The 18,542-nt window shown below is 40.5% G+C and overlaps 2 protein-coding genes across 23 annotated transcripts in view; both read left to right on the top strand.

Moving 5' to 3' along the window:
* NRCAM (neuronal cell adhesion molecule) overlaps window positions 1-7,235 on the top strand; it is a 58,752-nt gene extending 51,517 nt beyond the window's left edge. For 21 of the 22 annotated variants that reach the window (XM_088529909.1, XM_088529911.1, XM_088529904.1 and 18 more), the window contains one exon: window positions 6,458-7,235. In XM_088529909.1, the coding sequence (XP_088386035.1) occupies window positions 6,458-6,695 (238 nt within the window). In that variant the 3' untranslated portion in view covers window positions 6,696-7,235. Of the gene's footprint in view, window positions 1-545; window positions 2,395-6,457 lie in introns of those variants that run through there. The other variant, XM_088529923.1, reaches the window with a different exon arrangement.
* CNTN1 (contactin 1) overlaps window positions 1-18,542 on the top strand; it is a 330,215-nt gene that overhangs the window by 62,547 nt on the left and 249,126 nt on the right. The gene's annotated exons all lie outside the window — the stretch shown is intronic.

An 18,542-nucleotide genomic window follows, 5' to 3' on the forward strand; every position in this document is an offset into this window, starting at 1 on the left:
CTTCATACAGAATTGTACAAATTTTGTGGCTTGGATATTCAGGTGTAGATGAAGACTATTCAGTCTGTTTCCATGTGTAGCAAAATTTAGGTGTATGTCTCCATATTTGAATGGCCTAGGTTAATCTATAGAATCATCTATTGCTTCATTGCACGATTTTATAGTCTATCAACCTTTTGTCTGGTGAATATGGACAGTTGCATGCATAGCTTTCAGAGTTGTTCATGTGAACAACTCCTTTCTACATATTTTTCTGTTTAATTAGACTGTATTGGGCTTTCCTCTTTTTTCCTAGAGACAGGGCAGCAGCAGCAACCAGTCAGATTACGAAGATATCTTGGCACCCTCTGCAGCCCAGCATCACTGCAGTCACTCAGTTCCCAGTTTGGCTGTCTCATTTGGCACTGGTCACAGTGCAGTGCTTCTTTGAGAAAAAAAAAAAAAAACAGTCTAGGTTTTCCCTTAAAACAAACAAAAAAACGTAACTAAGTGATTTTTGAAAGTGATTTTAGGAATTCGAGTATTTTGAACTTTTTTCACTTCAGGTCCATGTCTACTTGGACAGTAAAGAAAATGGACAAGGAAAAGAAAAGACAAGGTAGCTGTGCCAAATCTCCTGAAGCAGACTCTGTCTTTGCCAAAGCAATTTCTGTGAGATCTGACAGATGCAACTTCTTCAGAAGGTCAGGGGATCAATACTGCAGCACCAGATCAGAGACCTCCTTCTCCAGGAGGAGGGCTAGGCAGTCCTCAGAGCTTACAAGGGTTAGTTCTGTCCCTGCTTCCCTCTGCCAAGAGGAAAAGAGGTCAGACGAATGGAAGTACAGGCATGGCTCTAGACATCATGCTTCCAAGCAACAGATAAGGGGGTCGGAGGAGGGCTCATGTTCTCAGGCAGGACAACCTCCCCCTTTGCAGCAGCAGCCCAGCAGCGGCTCAGTTCGTGGCTCACTGGCAAGGCAGTGGTCTCCTCGGCAGTGCTTCACCCAGAGCCTAGACTACAGCTCAGATTCAGAAGACTCCCAAAGCTCCTACCACAAGAAGGTAAGACCTTCTACAGCGACTCATTTCTCTGAAGCTGAAAAAAATACATTAGTGAGATCTATAATACTGCCTGAGTTGGCTACTGTGTTAAAGGATGCACTGACAGCAGCCAAACAAAGTATAACTGCTGTGGCACAGACTAGCTCCCACTCAATAAAGCATCCCAGGGTACCAATTACAGAAGTTCCTGTGGTTCCCCTAGAAGCAACTGGGAGCGATTTCCATGCTTTTAAGCCTGACTATGTGGACAATTTAAAAGAGCGAACAGCTTCTAGTAAGGAGAAATATAAGGCTGACCAGACTTTGGAGGATGAGACATCCTCTGAAGATGTCGAGGTGTCATCTCTGTCCTCTACAGAAGAGCAAGGGGAACCGGATCCTGTGCGTAAGTTTGACATGGAGGATCAGAGTTACCTGTTCAAGCACATTAAGAGAGTGCTAGTGTTAAAATCTCCCAAATCTGAATGCCCTACGAAAGAACTGCCTCCCCGCCCTGAAGAAGGCAAGGTAGATAATGCCCTTCCTATCCATTCAGCTCTGGAAAATCTTGTCCATAGGATCTGGAGTAATCCTGAGGCAAAGCATGAAGCCCCAGCAGACTTATGTAAGGTGTATCCTCTTCCAGCAGATAAAGCTGCTTTGTGGGGGGCCTTGCCCGAGGTAGACAGGGCAGTGCTCACTGGGGATTCAGTACCTGCTAATATGGATGCTCTCCCTAAAGATCCTACTGACAGAAAGGTTGAGGAAGCAATCAAAAGATCTTTCAAGCTAGCTGCAGCCCAACTTGGAGTATCCATCTACTGTACATATGCTTCAAAAGCCTTGCTAGTCTGGCTGAAGGAAGAACAAGAGAGAGTCAAAAAGAGAGTCCAATCCACTGCCAGGCATAGGACACGTGGCCTATGTAAAATTGCAGCTAATTTCATCCATGATGCAGCTGAGGATTCTCTAAGACTCACAGTTAAAAATATGGCCTGCCTCACAGTAGCCTGGAGAGCGATATGGCTACGGCCTTGGGCCTCATCGCTAGATCTGAAATGTCGACTGCTGTCTCTACCATATACAGGTGGCAAACTCTTTGGTGAATCCATCGTAAAACTCATGAAGGATTTCTCAGAAAACAAGCATTCCTTCCATCGGCAGAGAAAGAGAAGATCTCTTGAAAGCTCTCTGTTTCCATATCCTCACAGCTGTCTGAGCTCCTTCCGTTCTTCTCCTACGTTCAAAGGAGGGAAGGGAAAGTGTAAGGTCTCACAGTCTTTTCACACCAACTACAAGAGGACATCTCATTTACAGAGAGACATCAGAGCCATCAAGAGCAACTTTCTGACAATATAGACTCATTGCCTTTCTTTCTCAAGAACTGGGAAAAGTGGAAGATTCAGAAATTTATGGTGAATGGGCATCGGTATTTCTGGACAAGTAAGCCCGATGCTTAGGAAATTAGTTGTTTCAAAGTAAGTTTTAAATAATTTTGCCACTAATTAATATTTTCCAGAGAGGTCATAGCTCTGAGATTTAATGGGAGTTTTTGTCACACTCAGTTGCTAATCTTCCTGCTATTCTTGAGATGGTCTGGACTAGAAAATCCAGTTGTTTTGAGAACCACGGAATAACTGGAGACACAGTCCCAATGTGGCTGGAGATGTCATTGGGTCTTTGCATAACAAGGGAAAACAGTGCCTCTGGAAGTCCATTTTATAGCAAAGCAATTGCATTGCCGTCCTGATAATTTTGAATTATAGAAGACCGATTCAGTTAATTGTGAACAGCAAGACACTGCGAGAAATACCATATATGAATGTTTGTTTAAAGAAAAAATAAAGACACAGAGCTCTTGTTCACGTCAGCACAGGTCTACTTGTATTAAATCAGCCTACATAATTTCTGTCCTGGGCCATGAATCAAGAAAAGTTAAGGAATTATAACACCTTTGGATTTGAGAATTGGGAGAGAGTACAAAAACGAATTTGTTTGAATTTATGGGAGGTATAAAAGAGAAGCTTTTCACATCTTTTATTTCATAATATCTATGTATTTTTGTCCTATTGTTCCAATCTGACATCTTGACTCAGAAAGGTCAAACAGGAGAAGGCATCCACAATGAGAGGACTGCTACTCTTGCATAGACTGTTGGCACATTTCACTGAATTCTTTTGCCTCTTTTCTCAAATGTTTTGATGCACAGCGTATTTTTTTTCCAAGAAATACCTATTTACTTTATGAGAAACTTTCTGAAAATGGTTGGTAGACAACTCTGAGGTTGTTAAGTAATAAGTCTTCCATCTGTAGGCTGCTTAACAATGTGGATGTAGTTTATGACCTGCAGCTGTTTTTTTCTCTATTGTATTTTTTTCAAATTTTATTGCAGCCCGCTGTTTCCGGAGGGCCGATAACTTGTGCCCTCGCCTTTCTCCATCTAAGCACAGTTGCTTCTAACACAAGAGAGAACGTCAGCAGGCCGCCCGCGGATCCTTGCGTCTCAGTGACCTGACGGGGTTCAGCAGCAGTCTGGCTGTGTCCTCATTCACACACAAAAGCTTTCCTTGGTGCTTCCTAACTTGCTTCTTGAAAGTCCACGTAACTTCTTTTTTGAATCATTGCCTTGATTTCATGTTATATCATTTTCCTCCAGAAGCCATAACAACTGTGGAAAGTTTGATTAACTTTATCTCAAGTAAATAAAAACTTAAAATTTTCACAAGGAGAGAGTCAGATTCTTCGACTAACCAATTTTTCAACCTGTTGGTGGTTAGAGGAAGAGCTCGGTTTTGTGTTTTTACAGCTTCTGCTAGGACTGAAGATCACTGTTGCAGAAATCCTAAAGACAAGCCACTTGGAAAACTAATATAGATGCATGCATATCTTGGCTAGATAAGAAATAGTAGAAAGCTCTGAAATCTGGATTGAGATGTAATGCATAGGGAAACATATGCATAGTGTATAGGGAAAGAGTTCAGGATGCTTCACCTATTTTATTTGTTTTGTGTTACTTTTTGAGTGACAGTTGTGTTATAAGGAAGAGTAGTGTGTTCCTAACCATATATTGAGTTGTTTTACATGTCTCTTAATGTGGCAAAGTGTAGTGGGAACTAATTGCCTGCTGGACTGCAGAGGCACCATAAAAATGTCTTCCCCTTTCTGACTGGTTGCTGCATGTACCCGTTTCTAAGGAAGAAAAAATAAAAAGGTGAAGGAAGAAAGGAGATTTGAAGGTAACACATTTCTTTCAATAAGCTTGTGAAATACAAGTATTGTTTTATAAAGTAAGTCTGTACTTTATGCTTGTCATTATCACCTACATACTTCCTCATGTCTTTTAATCATTAGCTGCAAGTTTGCTATTTCTTTCATGAAACTAAGAAGAAAAAGAAATATGCAAGAAATATGCGAAAATATTAGCAACCTTAAGTCATCCTTTCAGAGTATACCTCAAAATTAAACACACTGTTCTTACTAAAATGGCAAGTTACTTACTGAAATGACCTGGTTATCTATAAGTATGGGTCTTCATTAAGAAACTGCCATCCTTAAAAAATATGAAATTTATTTGTAAAACAACAAATAATAAAAGTATCATTAGACTCAAGTTTCCTAGCTGTCTCACCTCCATGCAGAATTCACTCACATGCTCATCTCCTGCTTTGCTCCCAGTACTTATTGTCTCACTATTAATTGTATGGACAGTGTATGTGGCATACATTTAAATTTTCCACAGTAATTTTACTCAGTCCAGCTTGTACTTTATTTTCCATTTCAAAATACTGCACTAGGTAAGTTCAACAGTCAGCAAACAAAACTACAAGCTAACTAAATTATGATCTATCCTGATTGCATTTTGGAACAGTTTTATGGAAGATCATGAACAAGATCAGCAAGCCTCAGAGACAGTATATCAGAACTTCTGGCTTTAACATGTTTCTGCAATGTGTTCCACACTCAAAAGCCAGTATTTTATAGCTCTTTGGGCTTCTGTATTCACAATGAGACAATACAGCTGCTTTTTCAAATTGCTTCTTGGCAGCACACAGAAAATCCATTTATTTTCCCTGACCACCAGGGACCCTTCTCTGTACTCCCAGAGTTATAACATTGCTGTCCAAAACCCTGTTGTCTTCACTTGCTCTGCCTCTGTCTTGCTGTCTCTCTCCTATTTGTTCTTACGTTTCCTTCCTTGCTTTCTTTCACTTCCATCCTTCTCAGTGATATCTAATACACACAGCCTTAGTCCAGTTAGATAAAGAATCATGGTACCGTGGCACACGTTTCCTCTTTTTGAACAAGTGGACCATGCCCTGGGTAATTCCACTCCCCTTTTTCACTGCCAGAGCCTGGGCAGAACTTCTTTCTGGACTTTCTTGTTCAGAAAGGGAGGGAATCCCCAGCAGCTTAATGGAGAACTGGTGTAATGATTTATAGCTTCTCAATAGGACACTTGTTACTCTGTGTGATCTTGTATATGCTGTGTAGTTTTGACCTCTCTTTCCTTTTTTCTGTTGTCCTCCAAATCACCATCATCATTGCCAGAAGATGTTGAGGGTTAGAGTAGGCAGGTTGATCTGATAAGTGATAATGAAAGTGTAGAAGGGCATGAGGATGAAGCCAGCAGAGGTAAATGGAGTAACGCGTTTCGTCCTGCCTGCCAACAGCCTAAGCATGCGCCTAACTGCTCGGTTCTAGACGATGTAAGCTTAAATTGTTGCTTTACCTGGACACAGTAAATGTTTTAGCATATGAAGAGCAACTTCATAAAATTCTGATCACTATCAGGATATGGACTTTGCTTTTCTTCTTAGGCTATTTTCATTTGTTTCTTCTGCACCCTTTTAATGGAATATGTAGGTCTCTTGAAAGGTAAGGAGGAAAATTGCAAGTCTGGCCTGCATTGTATAACAAATTATTTGAAATGCAGCACTTTTATTTTCTTTTTACTAGTTAAAAAACAGTATATTTCATTTAACCAAATTCATTCTTCATTCATGTTCAAGGAGTCAAGGAAATTAAGAAGTTTAACAGACTAACTTCACATTATAAGCTATTTCTTTGAAGAACAAGCAATTTTTTAATGTAACTTTACAACCCACTTTTTAATGCCTGCAGTTATATCTAAATTGCTTCTGAGCCAACAGCACATTGAAAATTCATGCACGATGAAACAAAAAAGAAACCACAAAGCCCCTTCCCTCCACTGAAGATACTCTCTGTTTAAACCATTACTACACCATGTGTTCATGTCAACTGCATCATATTGATTGGGCTCTACAATGTGATGTGGGTTTACTAAAGGGTTACAGGGCTGTGCACTCGCTTTGTTAAACTGCATGCATAGCTGATTTTACCTGAATAAATAGTACATTCGTTAATTTTTTCCTTTTTTTTTTTTTTGGCGTTGCATATATGTGCGTGTCTCCAGTGATGCAGAGGACCATAAGCCTCTAAAAAAGGGAAGCCGGACACCTTCAGACAGAACTGTGAAAAAGGAAGACAGTGATGATAGTCTAGTTGACTATGGAGAAGGTGTAAATGGTCAGTTCAATGAGGACGGCTCCTTTATTGGACAATACAGTGGTAAAAAAGAGAAAGAACCTGCAGAAGGAAATGAAAGTTCTGAGGCTCCTTCTCCTGTAAATGCCATGAATTCATTTGTGTAATCAAAGAACTTGATCCCTTGTCACAGTATCTTCAGTTACATTTAAAGCACTTGTACATCCCCTCCGTGTAATATGAACATGCAGGTAACAAAGCTCCTCACCACAAGAGGTTTATGCTGTAATAATATGCAGGCCAATATAATTATACAGTGTAATTACACAGTAAGTGGAATGTTCTTATAAGTCAAAATAAGAAATTCAAATTTGGTCCCAAACCTAAATATTCTCGTGTTTGTTTTTTTCAAGAAAGTGACACAAAAAACAACATTGACTGATAATATTATTTCCTGTTGAAAATACAGTATAATGCATGAAAAAAATGCTACACAGCTCACAGATAATCTTGTGTACACTATAAAAACCTGGTTTGATAATTTGTTATGCGGTCCTCAGCTGAATCCCTGGATATGAATTCTGTTTTCATTGTCGGAGTGTTATAGTAGTAATACATAGAACTTCAATGTCTTTGTGGACATTGTTGTGAAATTGGTGACTTAATGTCTAGCTATCATATGTCTTTTTGTAAGACAGTTAGGAACAGTATGTACAGTATATAATTGCTAAATGATTTAAGTATGACACTTGCATTTGCTGATGCTTAATGAGACCCTATTATCTGCTCTTTGCTCCTATTACTTTATAGCCTTTTTAATCTATCAAGTGTTACAGCAGTACAGTGTTCTATTTTTACATCAAAATACATTGGATTGATTTTAGGGCATGAAAGACACGCATTGCAATGCGTTTTGGAATTTGTACAGTTACTGAAGGAAAAACCTTAAAATGAGAGAAAATATTCCAGGAAACACAGGGCAAAATACATTCAGTGCCTTTTTACAATATGCATTCCATAATGCACTCTACTACTAAACCAGTTGGTGCAGTAAACTGTGATTAGTGGACTACTATCATTGCCAAATAAAGTAAAAACGTAAAAGAAAAGTGTTATGGAACTGTTGTGCTAAAAAAATGAAGGTTTTCAATGTTTTAAATTGCACAAAAAAACAGCATGATATTTTACCCTTGAAAATAAAATATTCACTTTATAGACAGAGCACAACAAGTTTTCATGGCCTTAGAAAATCTGTTTAAAAAAAAGTCAAAATTAAATTATTTACTAATACAGCAAAATTATAAACTCTTGCAAAGTAAATTGTTAAGAAAAAAAAAAACCCTATACCAGCAAGACTATAGCAGCAGGAGTGCATTTCCCTCTGTATCACGGCCAGATGAACGTGGCAGCTTTGGAATTCCTCACGCGCAGCAGCAGGGTGAGCATTACCCCTGGGAACCACAGAGTGCAAGGAATCTGACAAGTGCTAACGTGGTTTAGTGGTCACAGATCACCGTTATCAGCTACAAAATTACTTTCTCACATATTATATCAATCAAATGTTTACCTCCAAATATAAATTTTTTATAACAACCTATGGTTGAAGGAATGCTCAGTTTCATTTGCCAATAAATTGGTTTTTCATAACTTGCATCAAGTTTAATTTTAAGTAAGCTTTTTATATGTAGATATTTTGTTGAATTTGTAAATACACTCAAAGTGTAGATGCTATATGCTTCTAGATGTTACAAACAAAACCAGAAATCTTATGTTGTACTGTGTAAGAAGTACTATAGCCCGTGGTGTGCATGGTATTTTAAAGCATCTACTTAAATATATATTTTTTTTCTTTTTGCTGTGAAAATGAAATAGTTGAACTGTTCTACTTATTTACCGCAGATTCCTAATAAAACCGTTCAGAGCTTTTACCAGTGCATTACGTTAGACTGTAGTACATCTTGCAGCTTTCCTGTATATACTGTAGGTAAAGCACAACTGAAGTCATTACACATCTGAGCTGGATGTAAGAAAATTCTTTTTTGCACCTCTGAGCCTTCCATTGATGAGTTTTCTTAATGGGAGCCGAAGTAAGAGATGAGTAATGCAAACACTGATTACAAAGCACAAAGAAAATATTTCTTAATAAGATTTGCCAATGGTTTTGGTAAAAGAGAAGTATAATTTTACTCTTATTTAATTGTAGATGCTGAATTATCTGTGCATGTGGGGGTAAACATACAGGCTCACTTCTGTAATAGTGCAACAGATTTTGTATTAAAAATAAATGTGGTTTTAAAATTTCACTGCTTGTTCTGTTTACAGTACAAACCAAATCTGATTCACCAGATAATTAAGAATTACAAGTGGTAGAGAGACACGAAATGATTCTGTCGGAAGTTGTTCCCATGATATTGCAGGAGTTATGTACTGTAACCAAGTTATTTGCAGAATGTTGCATATCTTTACTTGCTACCATTTGAGAAATGCGAATGTCTCTGACCATTTCCCATTGAAATTAGGTGCTGTCTACATTTTCTTCCATGAATGTTTCAGTCAAAATAGCAGAGGAGGGAGCAAGGAGAGGAGGAGGGCAGACATGTTCCATACCTGCCAGAGGGAGTAAGTGCAAGTATGAGTATGTTTCTCAGAACAGGATTCCTCGGGAAGGATCCTGAATCAGGAAAATTACCTAGCATACAAAATTCAGAACATTCATTTTAGACAGCATGTTTAACAGTAGATAAAGTGAGGGGAATGTCTTTCACAGCACAGAAAATCCAGCACAACGCTCTTTTCATATATTGTCTATCCTGTGTCTAAGTGGAAACAGATGGAAGAGGAGGGCAGTTACTTAGAAGACTGAGAGTTATGGATTCCAAGAGATAGAAATGCTTCAGGAAATAATACTGAAAAAAAAAGAAAAAAAAAAAAAAGGTGTTTGGCTATGATACACGGAAGCAGGATTTTCTCTGAGCTGTGGTGTCAGCTCCCCAAGCTAGCCATGTAATTGAGCCCCCCGGCTATTGCAGCTTCTGTCATCTGCTTAGTGACAGCTCTGGCGCCTTCAAATCCTGGGCTAGCCAGTTTTCTGGACAGGTATCTGTTGATTTTTCCAGCAATATGCACTGCTTGGGATGTATGAAATATAATTGTTTCTGTTTTGATAATTCCTGGAATGAAGGTTTGAAAAATTTGTTGGAATAAAAGATTTTGTATGGTAAGCATTTTTGGAGAAAAACCTTACTTTTTTGGGGGGGAGGGTGACTTGTTCCCCAAAGTGTATTAATGCATAAATTTTCCTTAATGCATTTATTAATTTATTAAATATTAATGCATTTCCCTTTTGTGATTTATTTTTGCTTTTGGTTTTATGCTCACTGAAGTGATTGTACAAATCCAGAGGGAATTGAAGTGGATGTCCCAACCATAATTCCTTTCTTGTAATCTTCTCACATTGTTCCTTGGAAAATATGGTTTCTCTGCTCAGCAAAGTGGCATGTGATTTGTGAGCTAAATTCTCTTCACTTAGAATCTCACCCATGCTTAAGAAGAGGCCTTTGAAGAAATATGGTTTACTGCTTGAAAGCATTTTTTTTTCTCTGAAGGAAGAACTAAAGAAGAAAACAAGCAGGAAGAGGATGAAATGTCAAGTATTTCTCAAAAAATAGCTGTCCTTTTTTGCGTATTTCTGTCTCCCATCTTTCCCTCTCTTTTACCACCTTAGGAAAGGACATTTCAGAGAGTTGGCAGAAGCAATGACTGGTGTCACAGGAAGACAGAAATAACTGAATGTGCTGCTGGTAGGAATCTACCCCCGCGTGATGCTCCCCGGAATGCACCAGTACCAGTGGATGTGGTTTTTAATCCCTGAGGCGAGTGATGTTTTCCCTTGCTGCTCTTTGTAAACACAAGGTGGAAACTTTAGATCAAACTGTCAAGATAAATACAGGTCAACGGGACTTTGACAGACAGTGGATGTGATGCACCATGATTGTAAGCAAGCAAATGTTGACCCTTGTAATCTCACAGCTTTTGATAACAACAACAACAGAAAAAAGCACAGAGCTGTTTGCTGTACACACATGTAGGTGAGATGCTAAAGTTTTCAAAACATGCATAAATGCATAAATAATAACTAAAAAATAGTGCCTTTGTTTTGGGTTTTAAGAAGTTTGCCCAGCTGTGAACTTGGCCATGTCGTCTCTGCCCTCTGGGGAAAAGCAGCAGGATAAAATTGAAGGCAGCTTGCACATAATGGAGTTGCATATGTTGCAAATTGCAGAAGGAGAGGGAGTAGCAGAGAGTTCCTGTCGGCAGGACCTGGACAGCTCTTCATCCTGTTCTGTCGTGCCCCGAGGTGCTCTGGTAAAACAAAGAAATTTGAGAGATGATAGTGCTGCTTCCTTCTCTGCTGAAACAAGCAGGACATCCATTGAGGATATAAGCTGCTAGTTTAAATCAGGTTTAACTGTGCCTGGCCTCCTGTTACATTTTGGATGCAACAGAAAGGAGGAAAAACACCCAGTCTCCAATCTTTCCAAAGAGGAAATGAAAATGAAACCCTTGGGACAGGTAGAAGGAAAGAATGAAAGGGTGATATTTCATGTTTCCTTGTATATTTGAGAAGAGGCAATTTAGATAGCTGGCTGGAAGGAGAAAAGGAAGATAGTTGCCAAAGGCTACCTTCCTCATTAAAATAGAAAAAAAAAAAAAGGTTTTGTGAGCATTAAAGCTGTCAAAATCTCATTTTATGCTGACTTCTATCAGCCAGCTCGCCCTCCAAGCAGTAACGTCCCTCCTGTCTGTGCGGGAGACTGCAGGAGGCCACGACCGTCTGCCTGCCCATAGACCCAGCTGATGTTTGTTGACAACCAACATATAATAGGTAAATATTTCCTTGACTTTCCTGCCAGGGAATACTGCAAGGTATTTTTTTTATCTATCCAGCTATTGTTTCAAGAGCCGTTAACAAGCTTACTAATCTGTGAGACTTCTATCAAATGTAGCTGAAAATGGCCATAGGTTCATAGGTTTGGAATGAGGTAGATGGACAGACACCCGGCAGTTGCTTTAGTTTCCTGAGTTTTGGAAGCCAAGGCTGTACGACACCTAGGAAGCACAGTGCTTTATGTAAGTATACAGCAAGGCCTCCTAGAGGGACCTCCTCCTCTTAGCTAATCCGAATAGTATTGCTCTAATTAATAAGAGTGCGGGGAATGGGCGTTTTCCAAGCTCTTTAGAGAACTGCAGGAGGAGCCATGCAAAGTATTTGGTAATCGAGAGAGCCTACAGGATAAAGACTTCAAACTTGGAATACTGGCATAGGTGTTTTTGAAGAGCTTCTTGAGGAAAATTAGGAAAAATGAGGGCAATTAATGGAAAAAAAAAATCTGTCCTAGTCAGAGGACAGATTGAATAGAGAGCAAAGCTGATACAGACTAGAATGTTTTGATGTTTCCTAAGGAGAGAAGAAGTGTCCTTTGTTCGGCCCTATGACAGACCCAAGGAACAAACACCACATAAGGAAGCACTAGAAAGAGCAATTATAAATGAATACTATAAGGGAATATTATAGCCTTCATTTTGCAAGTGTCCAGAGACACTTTTATGTAAACTCTTGAACTTTCAGTGAACTAGTCCTCTAGCAAGAACTTTCATTCAGCTGAAAGATTGTTCTTTCTTCCCTGCTATTTTGCAGCAGATACTTGGTCAAAATTCTTGCTTTAATAAGACTCTTCCATTAAAATTATGCAGTGACTCTCTTCTTTTCCAAATGGAAGTCGATGGATATTTTTCCAAAACTGATTAATTTTTTGTTGCAAACAGGCAGCCCAATCTTCAAACGATAGAATTTAGAAGTAACAGTTGGCCACTAGGGGAAGTCACAGTTGTTGGTTAAGGAAGAACGTGTTAAACAGCCCTCCAAAGGAGAGCGCTGGGGTACGTGCCACATGTGATCCGGAAGGCTGGTCACAGACGAGCCACCCGCCCGCTGAAATGGGCTCTGACCCAAAGAAGTGTGCAGGGTTGAGCTCTTGGCTGCACACGCGGGGCTGCACTGCGCCTGGACGAGGCTCCCGCAGGATGAGGAGGCGCGAGTCGTTTCTGCACTAGTGAGACGCGGCAGAGAGGTTAAAGAAAACACAAAAACGTACAAGAGCCCGAGCCTTTTGATGGTGGCTGTCTGTAGTATTTCTGCAATTGGGTTTAGTGCTGTGTAAAAAAGGAGGTGTTGATTTGGTTTGATTGTAGCCAATTAGCTCAGATTTTGTCGCTCACTTAGAGGCCCCAAATATTCAGGCTGTCTTTAGCGAAGGGCTAGAAGGTAGAAGTGACACCAGCTTGTGCTAAGTGCACATTTTGAGCTCATCAGCAGCTTCTCCCACTGAGCTCGAGGACTTGCTCTGGTGGAGATTTGGCCAGGATTGTGTTTTATTGGTAGAAAAGAAGAAAGGACTAAGGTCTCAAAACACAAAAATCAGAATAGCTTGGTACAATAAGATGTGCTTGGGGCGCAGGGGAAGTGAAGACAAGTGCTGCACTGAGACTTTTATAAATCCCTCCTTTTTGAAGTGCACCCAAGAGTTGCTGCTGTCACCAACTCATCACCTTTCAGGCAACAAAGAGCACAGTTTTGCTCTCACAAGATGAGGATCCCATGTGTCTGAAAGGAGATGGAGAAACAACGCATGGCTTTGGCCTGAGGCACCTGCGCTATCAGCCAGCGTTATCTCCAGAGCGACTCTGCTGGCAGGAGCAGTCGAGGCCATCAGGACTCTTCACTAAGGATCAGACACCAACATCACGTTGTCCACACGACACCAGCAGATCTGGGGGGAAAGAGGTTCATGCCCAGCTCTGCGGCAGAGGACTTGTTGCATGGATGGAATAAAAGAGGAGAGTCCAAGCTGGTAAGAAAATGAAGGCAGTCAAAACATTGCACAAAGGTCTCAACTGAACAAGAGAGAAAAACCATCTTCTACCAGTATCACACAAAATATGTAGGTGTACAAAGTCTTAGCTTAGAGATGGGAATAGATAGATGTGTTTAATGTCTAATAATTAAGGAGATTTAGCAAATGAATTCTTTTAAATTATTTCTTCTGCTGGGAATGGGAGCAGAGTAGCTGTAAACTGGAATCCAGGGCAAATTTTTCAGAAGGAGGAGGCAGCCGCAGCCCCACCAAAGCCAAGGAAGCTGTGTTAGTTTACACCAGCTGAGGCTTCTGCTTGTGGCATTTTTATGCTGGTTTGCATAATGAATATTTCTTTACGAAATGACTGTCTAATAAAGTGTCAGGGTTTTTCCACTAATGACAGCAGCCTCCAGCAGGAACATAACAGGGACATAACTGCCACAGCTAGTTTGTGTGTTAGAAACAGCCAAATCACTGAACCACAACCTTTCTTTTCTGAATTATGTATTTCAGAATGTGACTTCATAATGCTGCACTACATATATTAAAGCAAAAAAAAAAAAAAAAACCCAGAAAGCAGAACACTTGGATTGTGTGGGTAATTTCTGGTGAGGTTATTACTGGTCAGTTGGTCACTAAAGATCTGTGAAAATAAAGTAAAGCAGAAACCAGTGCAGAAACATAGCCCACCTTTTCCAGAGGCTCATTCTCAAGGCTTAAATACTAATCTCACGCACAAAAGCTTGGGGAGAAGCTCTGTCTCTGTCTTTAATGACTGGAACTTGATCCTGTTTACAAAAGGTGACAGAAGGAATAAGATTACTTTGATTTGTCACCAATCTAAATTCTGTCTGCAAGTTTAGTTCTGTTTCTGATTGCCCGGGTTTTTTTTTTTTTTTGGTTTGTTTTTTTGGATATAACTAGTAGGATAGGTTTCAAGAGCAATTTCTATTCATTCATTACAGGAAGATGAGGTTTTCAGTGAGATATTCAGAGAAAAATTGCTATATAGAACAAGTAAGTTGATGTCTGTCAAATACCAGATCTATTTATGACAATCAGTACAGTCCCTCACAACAGTCTTGCCCTGTAATTCATTTTTTAGTTTAAAGTAACCTTTCCATGTGAGATCTGAACTGATAAAAAATACATAGATACTGAATCTGAAAAGTTGAATTATGGCAGTTAAGAAAATAAAGGCTAAGGTATGAAATGTTTTGATTGCTATAATTCAAAACCAGTGGAAAGATGGCAAATCTTTTACGATTGATTTCTACCAAAGGCATTGTAAAGTGAAGACTATGGGAATGAAAATTATAACTTTACTAAAAAAAAAAAATTCATAAATTATGTCGCAACTCAACAGCAAGAGTTTTCTTTTTCTCTGTCCTATGATCAACCCTGACCAGTTGGGCCTTCCCTAGGGATGTCCATGCATTTCAGCTCTCGAGTTCCACAGATGGGAAAACACTCCCAAGTGCAATAGTTATGGGGGATACCTGAAAGAAAGGTTGTTGTTTAAAGCACATGTCCACGTACACTTTTCCACCTCTTCGGAATCCTGTACGGAGCCTCCCACCCTGCCAGCCCCTGGAAGCAGCTCCCACAAATAGTGCTGCTGCAGCCACTTCACTAGTTTAATAAATATTTAATTGCATGTTTTAAGTAACTGGCATCTTAATAAAGATCTGACTAAGAGTGATTTCTTCAAGCAGACAAAGAAAAGAAGACTAAATGCATGTTCCTTGTACCTTTTACTCAAGCCAACACATACAAATAAATGGGTGCGTTGTCAGACACCAAAGTAGAGGTACTCTGAGGACAGGCGCTGATAAATCTGACTGGAATCACCCATTTTTCCCTGCTCCACAGAATAAGAGCGGCTCCGGCCTTGGCTGGCAGCTCCAGCGGCTCCCGCTGCGCTTCAGCAGGCCTGGGGCGGAAGACACGAGTGAAGGGGGAGTAAAGAAAGACTAAACCCCTCTGTGCTGCTGTTAGTCACAGTGGGACTAAACAAGGGAAGGAAGCACCAAGGAAAACTTTCCCGGACTCTTCATGGCAACCGCTTGCACGGGTCGGTATTTAGTGCGCCGAGGTTTGTGCAGTCGTGTCCCCGCTCAGGTTCCTGCGTGTGGCGGGAGATGGATTTGCTCTGCATTGCTCTGGGCTCTGCCAGGCTTTGCCTTGACGCTTTCTTGTGGCTTTTCACTCTCATATTTTCATCTCTGCTCACGGTAGATTTTCCTCAGCAAAGGAAACAGAAAGTGCCGCGCTTGTCTCCAGGGCTTGGCTGGCGCGGTGCCCCGAGCAGCCTGCCTGCTCCTGGTGAGGCGGCGCCGCGGGCCTCGTCCTCGCGCGCGCTCCGGCCCTCCCGGCGGGCCTTCTGGTCCCGAGCAAAGAGGAATGAGGCTGCCAGAGCAGGACTTACGTAGAATTATATGTCTAAATCCCCACTAAATCACTCTTCGACAGAAGTGACTGCAAGTTGGACCGGGCTAAAGACCAAGAACAGGTGTCAGATGCCCGTGGCCTCATCGCGTTAGTCCAGATAGGGCACACACTGGCGGTGAGGGCTGTGCTTCTTCCTAAAGTATGTCCTATGTCTTTCCATAGGGGGTTGCTTTTAATCCCTTGAATATGCGCTGACTTTTTAAAAAAGTGAAGTCACTGGATGAGCTGACTATTCATATTGTTGTGCATAATAAATGCTTGCTCTGTTAGCTAATGGTAGGAGAGAGAATTGAATTTAGTACTGAAAATTAATCCTCTGAATACTTTGTGCCACCATCCATGAGTGATTGATATTGACTTTGTGATGAGCAGATGCTGATCTATGTGTTACTTCACTATGCTGTTCAATAACACACATTGAAAAAGCAAAGAGAATAGTTAAATGTAATTCTGAGAGAGATGCTTTGGCCATCTATGAAGGACTGTTAAAAAATACATTATCAAGGATTTTTGTAATTTGTAAACAAGTTAATGCAAATGCAAAATGCACTTCAGAAAGGAATACACCTTTGTATTATATGAGATGAAAATGATGCAGATTTATATTGTCCTGGCTGCATAAAACTGTCATAGCCCTAAATCCTGACAAAACTCGTGTCATTCAGCCCGCTGCTGGGGCTCAGCAGGCAGGCCACAGTCACACGCCGTGCATCGTGTGCTGCTGCACGGGAGGGAGTTTAAATCTATTAGTGTTCCTGACGAACAACACACACAAACTGAAAGTGCATTAGTGCAACTCTTCTAAAGCCCAAATGTTTTTATGTCAGATGGCTAGATAAATACGTTCATTGAAAAGTTATTGCCAAATTGAATAACCCCAGGCATCCTAGTTCAATTATGCTATGGGTCTATGCATCAGCTCTGCAGGACCTGCTGACAGCGTCATTAAAATTTCCAGTACTGAATTTTCCCCTTCCAAGATCCTAATAAGAGACACATATGCCAAAGCTGGAAATGATATCCCAAATCATATTTGAGAGTTGTCTTCTTGAATGAACTCACAGATAACCTTGAAATACAAATTGATTAAAGTAAATGTCAAATAGCCTGGCTGCGTGTGATAGAGTGATAGTAACATGATAGTGCAGTTACCTATTGCACTCCTGCCTTTCCAGCAGGTATGCTCAAACAGTACCTGGAGTATACAAATTTCTGATAAAATATATCTGTATATATTTTTGGTCGTAATTTCTCAGAAAGCTGGAACAAGCACTGAGGACTCTCCTCAGTTTCTAAGCCTTAGTGTAATTTTGAAACCTATATTCGAACGTAATTCTGAGCCACCCCAGGCCTCATCACCCAGCCCAGAGGCCACGACCTGCTGCCCAGACCTCTCCTGTGTGAGGGCGATGCTCTCAGTGACACGGTGCTCTCTGCAGTTATTAATCTCTGCCTTAGAAACTCTTCCTCGTTTTCTCATGGCCGGTACGTTGTGCTTGGCTTTTGCCTTGTTTTTGGTCAGCAACGAGTTTTACCACAGGTTCGATTGCTTTTTTCTTTCTCTCATAGGGCATAATCTGCTTCCTAAAAAATAAATTTTTCCTCCTCTTGACTTGCTTGGGACACCAGAAATCAGCACTATTACAGAGGCATGTTTAAAGTGTACTTTTCAAAGACATCGTAAACGTCTGTGCAATTACAGTGAGAATGGCTGTCCCAAGAAGCTCAAAATATTTTGATTTGAGAAGACATGAATTAACAGAGGCAATAAGCAGGAAAAAAAAAGTGCATTGGTCAGGGGACACAAGTGCATTGGTCAGGGGACACAAATGTATTGTGTGCATAGTGGGCATATGGTATATATGAAGTAGAAATATCAGATGTATAAGGTATGTGTGTCTGTTGTAGGCATTATATCCCTGGTACATGCAAGCACTAGTGTCAGAGCAGCATGCAGGGGTGGGAGCAAGAGAAGAGGGCTTGGGAGGAAGAGGGATGAGGGTTCTTTAGGTGAGCAACAGAATGGAGAAAATGGACAGAGATAAAGTTCTAGTGACCAAGACAAAACTTCTTCTACCACGGATAGTTATTTACACTTACAGAGCCCTGTGTAAGACCTTCACATTGGAGTTACAGGAACAGGCAAGAATAAATCAGTCTGAAAAGACTTTCTTGCCACTAAAGCACAATGAAAGTATAATCAACCTCGAGGAAACAAAACCCAGACGAATGGCTGATTGCCCAGATCTAAAACGAGACTTCCTTCCCCCTACTTCATGCACACTTGTGTGATGCCTTAAAATGTTTTTGTTATAGGGAGGAAAAAACAATTCTAGAGCCAAGTAATTGCCACTCTTTTATTGCATAGTAGTTAATAAGACATCCGGGGAGAATTGGGTTGATTTAAATACTTTACTCTGAAGGGTATTCAGCAATCATGTTCTGACTAAATGGATAATCAAATAAGTCACAGTTTCCATTAAAAAAAAATCAGTCATTGTTAATGGGCCTAATTAAAGAGGCTGCAGCTTTCGTCACTGGAGCCAAGTGCTGGGTCACCTCAAAGCACCACCTCTTCAGACCACATCAGTCCCAAAACCAGTGCTGAGCACCAGTGAAACTCCTAGAAAATTCTGCTGTAGACAG

The sequence above is a fragment of the Tinamus guttatus genome, unplaced genomic scaffold (assembly GCF_059628265.1).
Source record: "Tinamus guttatus ecotype Peru unplaced genomic scaffold, ASM5962826v1 Tinamus_guttatus_pri_ptg000355l, whole genome shotgun sequence".
Lineage (NCBI taxonomy): Eukaryota > Metazoa > Chordata > Aves > Tinamiformes > Tinamidae > Tinamus > Tinamus guttatus.